This window comes from Eurypyga helias, unplaced genomic scaffold, assembly GCF_000690775.1.
Source record: "Eurypyga helias isolate BGI_N326 unplaced genomic scaffold, ASM69077v1 scaffold14795, whole genome shotgun sequence".
Classification (NCBI taxonomy): Eukaryota; Metazoa; Chordata; class Aves; order Eurypygiformes; family Eurypygidae; genus Eurypyga; species Eurypyga helias.
Window position 1 is genome coordinate 1,337 of NW_010250891.1, and position 11,796 is coordinate 13,132.

The 11,796-nt window shown below is 45.1% G+C and overlaps 1 protein-coding gene across 1 annotated transcript in view; it reads right to left on the bottom strand.

The window, feature by feature from the left end:
• LOC104509777 (epidermal growth factor receptor-like) overlaps nt 1-9,078 on the bottom strand; it is a gene marked incomplete at its 5' end in the record, with an annotated part of 9,809 nt that extends 731 nt beyond the window's left edge. The window contains 5 exons of the mRNA XM_010151830.1: nt 1,189-1,307; nt 4,252-4,320; nt 6,035-6,169; nt 6,877-7,063; nt 8,927-9,078. Of these exons, the coding sequence (XP_010150132.1) occupies nt 1,189-1,307; nt 4,252-4,320; nt 6,035-6,169; nt 6,877-7,063; nt 8,927-9,078 (662 nt within the window). The remainder of the gene's footprint in view (nt 1-1,188; nt 1,308-4,251; nt 4,321-6,034; nt 6,170-6,876; nt 7,064-8,926) is intronic.
• Between the last annotated feature and the right edge of the window lie 2,718 nt (nt 9,079-11,796).

The window sequence follows — 11,796 nt, forward strand, 5'->3', positions numbered from 1 at the left end:
GACAAACGGTACTTTTCTTGGCTGCTTTTTAATAACCGAAATCATGTTCTTTCCTGCCGATTACTGACTTTTCTGGCTAAATATTAAACTGAAGCCATTATATTTGGCTGCAGGTAATGAACAATTTAGCAGGCATTTATGAAGGACAAGTTGGTTCTTCCAACTTAATTTTGCATTAAGTTAATAATCACACTCTTTTTCCCTTTTTTCTTCCCTGGCTTTCCTGATGAGAGAGAATAACTGTCTCCTCTATGAGCCAGTAAGGGTGTCATAGCTACACAATTCATAAGGGGACCAGGAATACATAACAACAAAACCCAGACCAGATGGCTTCTATGGCAATTACTCAAGTGTCACTTAATTCAGAATTGAGTGTAGTGCAAACATAGCGAAGAGCTGAAAACCAGGGTGCACCAACCCCCTGAAACTTTTGTAGAAAAGCAATGGGATTTCTTTTTTTTCCTAAAAAAGCTCCATTTGCTCCTTTTCCCTTCACTGTCCCAGGGTCCCCACAAAAACAGTGCTTTTGAAGCAAAACCAGAAAGGGAAACCTTGGTTTTGTGTCTGAAGTTCAATGAAATGCAAAAAGAGTGAAGATTCATCATATTTGATTCCCTTTACAAGTTCTTGCTTCAGTAAGCTAAGATTCAAGTGTCCAAGGCCAGGCTGGATGAGGCTTGGAGCAACCTGGTCTAGTGGAAGGTGTCCTTGCCCATGGCAGGGGGGTTGGAACTGGATAGTCTTTAAGGTCCCTTCCAACCCAAATGATTCCATGTGATTCTGCGGTTATTCCTGAGTAGCTATAAGGAGCACATGGTAATGCTGTGGTGGCATGGCACTGCACTGTGGCAGCAGCTGAGGACCTGGGGACCTGCCTATGTGGAGACGTTGCCCTCCAAGCAAACACTTAACTGCTCTTTGAGCTGCTCAAACAACTTTGAGCTCATTGGGCTCTTGAAGGTGTTAGGAAAGTCCAACTGCAGAGTCCGTAAAGACCAGCTAAGGGTGATGTAACGTTCATATCCTCTTCCCTCCCCCCACACCTGACGCAGGGAAGCCCCGGACCACCCTGCAGGTCAGCATCTCTTAGAGGCCTTCTCAGATGACGGAAGGCTAGAGGACAGGCAGCTGACCACCTCGCTGTGCCCAGGGATTTAAGCAATTGTGGTGGTGGTGTAGCACTGTTACCAGGCAGTCGCTTTCCCGCGGCCCCGTGCACCCCGCAGCACACTGGTTGTGGCAGCAGTCGCTGGGCACCTTTCCCCGGCACCGGCCAGAGCACTGCTGGGCGCAGATGACTTTCGTTACTGGAATACACAAGCAAAAAGGAAAAACATCAGGACTGAAGAATGTTGTAGCCGTACTTGAGGTAATGGTATCAAGAAATATGGAGAAAAGGTCTGGTGCAGCATCTGTGTTACATTTTTCCCATGGGATGTGTATTCTGTCCTCATATAATGCCAAATTATATCTTGGGAGGGGTGAGAGCTGGTGTGGGTGGTGGCGAGAAGGGGTTGTGTTCAGCCCGTAATTATTTTGGCTCTTGCAAGGTGCTAAGCACTCTGGTCCCAGCCAGCAAACCACGTTCTGCTTAGAGAGAGCATCCACGTCCCTGTGGCATCAACGCCTAAACCAAAAAAAGCAGCTCTGTGGAGTCATTGCATCTTACAGCTGGGCAACAGAACAGGATCTGGCTCCATTTTGTTGAGAAAATCTGCTATTATTGGTGCTAGCTTTGGGAAAAAGAACATGACAGGAGAACTGCCAGGGCTCTGTACTATAACAGGAAACTGTACATCATTGGTGTGGTGTTAGGACCCCTTCAGTGCACTAAAAATATTTCTGAAATTTGCAGAGAGGGGGGAGACCCACTCAGCAAACTGATTTCATATGCATATTGTATTCTTTTTCTTTAGGCTTCAATTCCTTGGCCAAATTTTAGCTTCATTACACAACTCCCACAGGGTTTGCACCAGTGCAGCAACCCAGAGGAAGAACTGGCCCTGATTCAGCTTTTTGCAGGGAAGCAAAAACTGCCCGCAACATTTTGTTGAGAATCGGGAAATCGGCCCTATTTGAATATCAAAGCAGAGAACACAACAATCAGAACAATTAAAAAAAAAAAACAAAACAAAAAACCAGAAATTAATGCCTAGCATGTGTTTGTACCAGAGACCCAAAATGGAATTGTTTGTTCTCTACAGAAAAATTACTGATCCACAGACCCTGGCGTTGGATGTCAGAGAAACCTGAGGGCTAATCCGGTGCATTACAGCACCCTGAGCATTTCGGCTGTGAGCTACAGGAACTGTTATCAACTCTGCAGTTGGCACAAACGACTTACAGTATCACCAGGAATTCCCGTAAGTCTTAAACAGATGGTTATTAATTAACAGAAAATTATTGGAAAATGTAACCTGCTACAGGATATGGGTCTGTGATTTTTTTAAAATCATATTTCCTTTCTTTTTCCATTACATACTTTTGTATCCAAACTGTATTATTTCTTTTTTTTTACTAGGCCTGTAAGCAAGATATTATATTTTCAAGGAAAGATTATTTCCACAATATGCATTAGCTTCTCTGATATCAACTCCTCCATTCAACTAGAAACAGGGGAATAAAGGCACATTGTTCTACATGCACAGCATTTTGGTATCATTTTTTTCATATGCATCACCAGGGGAGTAAAACAGCTCGTCACTTTGACTATTGACTAGACCCTCCTGCTGGAACATATATCACGGGAAATGTTTATATTTCATACAGAATAGCTCACGTTCATAGAAGGACAGAGATAGGTATCACCCCAAACTTTCCCACGTATGTAGGATCCAGTTTCAGCTGGACAGATTCTCAAATGCCTCAAGAGGAGAGCCAGAGCCTGCAGACAGTTTCATTTCATGGGTTCCTAGTCACCCTCTCGAAGCCAGCGAGAGTCTGGGAACGCTGGAAGCTTGCAGGGCTGAGACCTGAGGTGTCACAGACCCGCGGGACAGCTGAGCGGTCTCAGCTGCCGGGGCCGACCTGGGAAGGGCTTTGCACACGCAGACACTGTCCATGTCAAAAGCAGTGCAAGGCATGAGCCAAACTGCAGAAAAAAAACCCTAAAGCTTATACAAAATGAGGAGAAAAGCTAGATATTCTATTTTTCCTTAAGTTCTAGCAGCCATACAGACTTGGCCTGATGCTTGCAAGCAGGAAACTTAGGGTTAGATGATTCTTTGCAATGGAAAACCAAAGATAGGATGTAGCTTTCATTTGCCTTATGGCTAGATCAGTAGTCTTTCAGGAAAAGGAGAATCAGAAACAGTGCATTCCCCCACTTATTATAGAAAAAGGAAATAACAAAGTATCAAACCAAATTGAGACAGGCTTCCTCATCAGCCTTTACTTTAGGAAAAAAAAAGCCTTGAAAAATCTCAAGCACTTCTAAATGGCTGTTTCTGTCGCTCTCTTAATATCACACAAACATCCTACCTACAAAACTTTGTACGAAAGCACAGGCAACCAAACCGAACAACCTCACGATGCCAAGTATCTCCATTTACAAACTAAAAAAACGGTTTATGCTTTTTCTGAGAGCCTTCCAAAGGCCCTCCAAATGCCATATGTAGTGTGATTACCCACAAGAGGTTGACATCTTTTGTGTTCACAGAAGAAACCTACAGGGATTCCAAAAAGAGGAATCAAAGCCAGCAAAAATTGGGTTATGTTGTTGCTTCTAATTGTAGAAATTAATCCCAAGTATTGTTAAATAGTCTGCAGAATGGCTCTGCGGGAAACAGCAGGAAGGCAAACAATTCACCATGCAGCTACTGCGTTCCCTCTTACATGGTAAAATAACTTAAAGAGTAAATGTTCTCAAGCGCAGATGGGAGAAAGTTGTGGGCGACAGACAAAAGCTTTCAGTACGGGAGACAGCTGCAGTCTTTTCCCCCTGGAAGGACCGCACATCTGCAGGGAAACCCAGACCCAAGTCAAACCACCTTGCAGCTTCCCCTCCAGCACTGGAGCTGCTCAGGGGGAGCGGGCACGGCCGTCCACCACGCGACTGCGCTCCTGTGGAGTGGGAAGCCGGCCACATCCCTCCGTGGTCTCTTTCAAGGATCCCCAGCATAGCAGGATGCAGAGAAGGACAAGTGTGGAACACGTGCCACTAATTCACGCTTGACAGGTTAGTTTTTCGGTAGGTAGAAATTTAATATGTCAGAGCACCCAGGATATTTCTTAATTAATCTGCAGGCTTACGTGTCTGGCAGTTCTGTTCGCCAGGGCCCCAGCACTGGTCTTCTGAGCAGTTCGGATGGCATTTGGGACCTAAAACATGAGTGCAGAGTGTTATATTCTACAAACACGGACAGCAACATCACATCAGTCACAGAAAACAAAGACTCGAGCTTTCCTTCTTGAGAAATCAGGGGAGGAAGCACCCATACACCAGTGCTGAAAAATTCTGAGCGCCTTAAATCCTTATCCTTTGTTCATCTCTGGTTTCCTACGTGCAGTTCTCCACGCCTTTGAGCAAGGAAGTGCAGCACCCAGCCGGTCTAGCTTACAGAAGAGGCATGTTTTTCCCAGGAAGAGGAATCTCAGCTACTGCCCGGCTGGCCTTTCTGCTAGAGTCTGCATGGAACGGCAAGTCACCACCGGCTGGTGGCCAGGCATGTGCCAGCTGCTTGCTACAGGCCACATGTAAATCAGTGTTTCTGAACAACGCGGTTCTAAAAAGAAAACAAACCCAACTGGATTGGCAGGCGACTGCCAGCTACTCTGACCACAGAGTAATTCGACTTGTCTGCTTTGCGCCCTCTGCCAAACATACTCCTCGGTGTAGGGCCTGCGTGGCAGATGGACAGTCAGTGGAGAGACGGCAGGATGGACGGACACTACCTGACCTTGAGGGTTCAGTGCTGGGCTTTTTCCCATCCCTCCCCTCCTTACTCTTTCTTTCTTTTTCTTCCTCTTAATGACAAACAAAGTCGCAGAGAAACAACTTCTTTTAGATTATGGGATTGTTATTAAAACCATAAATGGCTGTCTAAGCAGTTTAATCTGGAATTCACTACACTGAAGAGGCATTTCCTACTAGAGTGATTCTTCCTGCTAACAACACATGATTTTCCCTCCCCTCCACCGCCCAGCAAATAGCTGAACAAATGCCAATACTTGTCCAAGAGTTGATTGATTTGGTGCGGGACCAAAGAACAGGTTTTTTTAAAAATCTGAAAAGTTAAAGGTTAACATTTCCATGGTGTTTAGAGCCCAGCTCCTGTGCTGACTTGTATCATTTGCAGCCCCTCGATTACGCTAGGGCTCCGCAGAAAATATGTCAACAAAGAAGTTGGCTATTAGCTCTCAGGCAATTGCGCAAGTGGAAGAAGATAAAGAAAATATGTTTTTCCACCCATTTACAGTGCCAGAAAAGAAATGCTCAGAAATGAAAATAAACTTTCATTTCTGTGAAATGACTGGGGATTTTACAAAGGACTCGTAAGACTGCAGGATTAGCTCAAGCCCACTCAAAGCATATGCTACTCAAACTTTTAAATATAAGTTCAGCTCCTCCAGATAAAACATCAGATTTATCAGCCTGTTTATTGTTAATTTTGCAGCTCAAAACACTGGAGTTTTATGGCACTCCACTTGGGCCTTAACACTAAAAAGACTTCAAGTCCCACAGTAACTCCTTCAAGGTACTCATATCAGTCTTCTAGACCACAGCATTGTATTTTAAACAGAAAATTCCTGGAAAACAAACGTGTGCACATTGTTCTGAGCTGTCTTTGAAGAAACACATACATAGGGTACTGTCTGAAACCAAGAGAAGCTTTCCCAAGAACTTCACTGAGCTACGCGTTAAGGACCTAACCCCATGAAAAATTACATCTTAGGCCAATGGTGAAGAAATGAATGGGCTTCCCTTGGAAGAGGGCTTGGAGGCCCTGCACCCAGGAATTGGTGGACCCAAAACCCACTGCAGGAAAGATGGGATGTTCGTTTTTCTCCCAGAACTGGGGGAGTTAATACTCACAAGAAGACAGGTTGCTTGCAAATTCAAGCACCGTGAGGGGCTTCTTGCTCGTGTCAATGATGTCATTCCAGAGAACAGTGTCCATGTTACACAGTTTGGGGTTGTTGCTGATTTTAACACCTCCATTGAGAATTTCTGCCATGGAAGAAAAAACAATTGGTAAGTGAAACAAACTGCCTACGTCTTCTGTCTCTGATCTAAAGAAAAGGAAATAAAACACAGGTTTCTTCACCTCAGTCATACTGTGCTGACAGAAAAGGACAACCTGCGCGGCACCAGCACTCCTGGTAGTACAACTTAACACCAGGCTCAGACTGACGGGTTCTGGAGGGTTGGCTGCTGTTGGATGCCACTAAGATGCCACTATATGTGGCTTTCTGCCTGGTGCCACCTCCAGAGGCCACTGCACTCAGCAGAGATGGCACTGCTGGTGTGCACAGCCAGAGGCTGAGTAGGACCCTAACTCACGTACCACCAGCTCCCACTGGAATTTAACAGAAGATACTGATGTGCACGCACTGGAATCAAATAAAGCAAAATAATGTGTGGATACTTCTCCATCATTTTGGGGGACAGAAATAAATCTCATCACCCTGCTGATGCTTTGGACTTTGCTGGCTCTTTCTTCAATGGGAAAAACTGAACTTTCTTCATCTCTTGAAGAAGGATGGCTAGCAGAAAAGCAATTAGGAAACTGGGAAACTACATTCAGATCCTTGTTTTTAAAGCAGAATTTGATGGCATGTAACTTTCAAAGGAGATCTTTGATTGGATCTTGATATCCATACCCTAACAGTTGAAGTTTGCTCTACAGGTGCCTCCACCGCTTGCCCCCATCTCACCTGATAGCCGTTTCATTGGCAGCTCTCGGAGTCCCTGGGTTTTATTCATGTGGTAATTGGATAAAACTGCCAGGGCGTAAGAGTTGTCATACAGCACATTGCCTCGGATGATCTGGAGGTTTTCTAGAGGAATGACATCCACCATGTTAAGCGCGATGAGCACGTAGCCTGCAACCTCCTGTATTGTCTGAGAGAACAACAAAAGAAACAAAGAGCTTAATCCATAGCGCTCTTCTACTCTTGATGGAGTTGCTTTCCTCCTCCCACCCCTCCAATCCATCATCTTTCAATTTTAAGGAACGATAAACCCCTTAATCTCATTAAAAAATAAATAAATCTGAGAACAAGAAGGGACTATGAGGAAAACGTCGCTGTCTAAGCAGGTATAAACTGACCCTTACAGCAGCTACCAGGGGGTCATTCCAAAGTGCCATCTTATCCCTGTTCTGTGCCCAAGCAAGGGCAAGTGGGGTTGCCTAGGGGACGTAGGAGAACAGGGCAAGCATGTAGGATACATCAACCAAGTCTGATGATTCCCCCTGAATACTTGCCCATCCCCCAACCACTGGCAGCACAGAGACACCATCTGACTGAGGCTTTTACACTCTCTCTTCTGTGCCCCTTCCCTTGCAGATCCTCTAGTGTTCAGCAGAGGGGAAGATCAGGTAACCTTCTCCCTCTTAAATCATAAATAGCTGCAGGGCAACAAGACAAGGGAGGCACTGCCCCTGGATGTAGGTTAATTCCTGCCTTGTACTGTGAAATGTGTGCATTTCTGTCTCCTACAAAAATCACCGTAAATGAAAACCCCCCAGGCTATCACTTAGGATATTTTCCTATTCTGTCAAGACTACCAGTGAGTTTTCATGAGACCTGTTATGTTCCTGGGAACACTGAGCTCCATGGTCAAATTGTGCTTGGGAAAGAAAAATGGCAATACCATCATATGTGTAACCCATACGTCTGAACCATCTTTTGCTGATGTTCTTGCTTGTTACTATAATGAAATGTTATTTCCTATTTTTTATTCCCTGAGAGGAAAAGCTCACACAAAGACATGACTCCTCTCAACTTAGAGGACTGACCTGTTTATTCAAAGCTACAGTACAGGAGCTCTCGATACCAGACATACACTTCTCAGGTCAAAAAGACCTCTTCCTCTCCTGTCACTTTCTTCGAAAACCTCCTAATCTGATAACCAGGCATGCAAAAAGCAATGCATTTTAAAAATCTTCTTAAAGAAAAATATATATATAACTTAAGGTTTGAGATTATTGCTGCTGGCGGCAGCCTGGCCGTGGGGCAGCAGAGCTGTACCCCTTGCCCAGTCTCTGCTGGTGGGGAACCTGGAGGTCTCCGTGGCAGGCAGTGCTCCTCCCCATGCTGCGGCTGCGTTTTAACACCCATCCCCTGCCTGTTTCCCTCTCAGATTGCCATGGCTGCTCATGCACTTGTGCACAAAACAGATGTTGAGATGGGAGTAGCCCGTCTATCAACTGCAGAGGATTACCCTGAAGATCGCTCAAAGCATCCATGTGGGAAGTTATTGCCCAGGACCTGCCTGCCTGCTTGGGGTGAGTGCGTGGCAGGCTGGAGAAGCACTCACCACCACGGCAGGAGAAGGGGCCACAGCTTAAGAGGGCAGGGGAAGGACCTCCACACCTCAAAATCTGCCATCGGCAGGTTGCCACTCGCTTTGCAATTTGCTTTGACCAAGAGCACCACAAAGTCTTTTGCCCCCTGAGGAGTGAGGCAACGGGTAAGGATGTAATAATATTTATAAATAAGAAGAAATCCATCTGCATGGCAGCCAGCACAGGTTGTCAGGTACTTGAAAAGCTATTTCTCCAAGTACCTGATTTAGTATAGTAGAGTTGTGCGTACCCTGCAGCCTACAGCTACGCTGAGACTGTGATCTGCAATTGCCCTGACATTAGCTAGCCATGTTTTTGGATTACCACAGAATTTTACAGGTAGTTGACCCTTTGCACTTAAAAAATGCAGTAAGGTTCCTTTAGCAGGGAAGGCCACATTGGCCAAGAACTCTAACCTTCAGAAAAGAGAGGTCACGGTTGTGCTCCACGTATGTAATCTCCAGGTTGCTCAGTACCACCTCGCAGTTGTTGTACATCCTCTGCAGGCTGGTGAAATGGTCTTCCACATGTCCCAGCTGGGTCAGCTTGTTATTTGTCCCTTGACAAACTGTGGAAGAAAGAAGAAAACTCCATGAAGGAAAGCAAAAATAAGTACAGGGTAAAGACTTGTTGCCTACAGGCACTACAGTAAGTGAAGCATCAGCACAGATTCATAAGAAAAAAGAAGTTGTGGATGGTCCATCCCTGGAATTGTTCAAGGCCAGGCTGGATGAGGCTTGGAGCAACCTGGTCTAGTGGAAGGTGTCCCTGCCCATGGCAGGGGGGTTGGAACTGGATGGGCTTTAAGGTCCTTTCCAACCCAAACCATTCTATGGTTCTGTAATTCTAAGAATGTTATCTTGCATGACCCTAATGGCAATAATGTAGGGAGCACGTGACGTTTCCCAGGCACAGAGATGTACCAGAATTAAAAGCTGCAACAGCCCTCCATCACTTTCTGTTATATAAATAACTCCAAGATGAGGCTTTCATATTTCCAGGTGGAAATCTTCAGCCCAACTTTGCTCTTCAGTGGGAGCACAAGGAGGCTTTTATCTCATCAGTGCTGTAACACAACCCAAGCCTGACCTCGCAGCTTTACATAAGACACCAAAAGAATTGCATTCTTCTAACTCAGAGAAAAAAAGTAAACAAAATGATACTTTTGTAGAGCCATAATCCCTAGAAGCACCAGTCACAAACTGGAACGCCGTTGTGTGGGGTGCTATAAAACAAAAACCCAAGACTCTTGACAAAGCTAGAAATAAGTTTCAGAGTTAGTAACATAAGACAACACCTTTTGAAGATTTACCAAACAACTGATGTTTTATTAGTAGGAAAAATAACTTAATAAACAGTGATAAAAACATACTTATCAACTGTCCAAACCATATGGTGAGCATGTGTTACTTCTCACAGTACAGTCACCACCATTAAGGAGCTACAGTGATAACAGATTAAATATTCTTTGTCCATGTTTAAAGGAAGGTTATTCAATCACATTCCTCAGTTATTCCTCGTTATATGTCCAGATAAACGTTATGGTGTTTGGGATCAGGGTGACTGGCAACCGCCAGTAAATGAGGGCAGTATAACAGGGGCTGTGATTACACTGCCTAAGCAGATTGTTACTACATATGCATCAAGTGAAGAAAATGACCCTTTTTGCGTTTGCCTTGAATTCCCATTAAGAACAAGAAATTCCTAAGCAGAATTTTCTGTTGCAGTTTCAAACTTAACTGTCCCAATGGGCTCCTGCTTCAAACCAATATTTGCATTCTTCCAATGAAAGAAAAAGCCAGTAACTAAAGATTCTCAAATGGTTCAAAACCTCAGCTTGGATGCCCAGTTTAGGCACCTCAGCCCTGACCTATAAAATGATGTGAAACACTAAAATACAACGCAGAAGCAGGTGCAGTTTAGACTGCTCGGAGGGATGAAGACACACAGGTCACCTTGTTCTGGTCTGCAGGGTCCACAAATGGCCTGATGCTCTCGCTGCATCCCTGGTGTTAGCAGCAAAGATTTGCACTGGTACTCGAGACAGGCCCTGTGCAGAAGCTGCAGTGTTGATGTCATGTCTGAACTGAAGGAAGGGTGGAAGGAGAAGCCTTCTGCAGTGGCACCCTCCTGGTCACTCATACCCAGCATCGACCCTACATGGCTCGCACTGGTTGGATTGCGCAGTCCAGCTCACTGAAACAAGCCCTAGGAGAAACTGCACGTGTCTGAACGTGTTTCCCTTGGGATCGGACAAGTGCTGGAGCTCTGAACTTGGCTCAGCCATCCCGAGAAACACAGACTTTTTCACTGCCTACTAGGTCAAGGCTGATGCAGCAGGCAGAGGGCATGGTTATTCCTGCGCTCCTCCCATGGGGCCACTCAGTGAACCATACCAAAGAGTTGATCCAAGCTACAAATAATGCAGGACAATGTATAAGTAAATGGACAGAGGGTATTTTTAGCTCAGGAAAGCTCGTTGATGTGGTTCACCATGGTGCCCCATGAGCACTGGAAACAGCTCTGAGAACAGTAAGGAAGCAGAACAAATGCTCAAGAGAAGGCACTTGCCAGCTTGTGAAGCTGCAGAGGGAAACCCAGACATAACGAGCTCTGAAGAGGCTTCAGGTTGGTCCTCCAGGACCTACTTTCTTCCCCGTTCTGTGAGCAGAGAGCACTTTCATGGCTCTCTACCAAAGGTGCCTTAAGCCACATGCCAAACCCCTTGGCCCATCCATCGGGCTGATCACATCCCCTACACAGGAAACACATGTGTAGGAGGTGTTAGTTAAGATGCGTGCAGCAAAAGAAAAAGGGTTGCTTCTGTGAAGATCTCAACAGTATATGGATAGCATCTGTCAGACTACGCTACAGAAGCTTTCCCCCTCACGCACAATTTTTTGTTTGCTCAAAAAGATACAAGGCCAAATCCTTCTTTGCTGCAAAGAGATCTAAGTACATCCAAAAAGTGAACTTCATCACAGCAGTATTTACCAAATGAGAACCTGGGTCACAAGCAGTTTATGCTGAGCAAATAAAACCCAAATCAAACAAAACAAGCTAAACCCCCTGCAGCAGTACTACTGAACTCGGGCAAAGGTGCTGAGTAATTTTCCAACTAGAACATTTGGAAAGAAAAGAAAATGGTCTGCTCGCATCTGATGAATAATACCATTCCTGCAATTTCTTTGCTTACGAAAACCATGTTCTGAAAAGACACATGCTATAATTATCCGTATGTAATATTACAGTGTGAACGCCATTCTGGCCAGAGGGAAAGGCACAG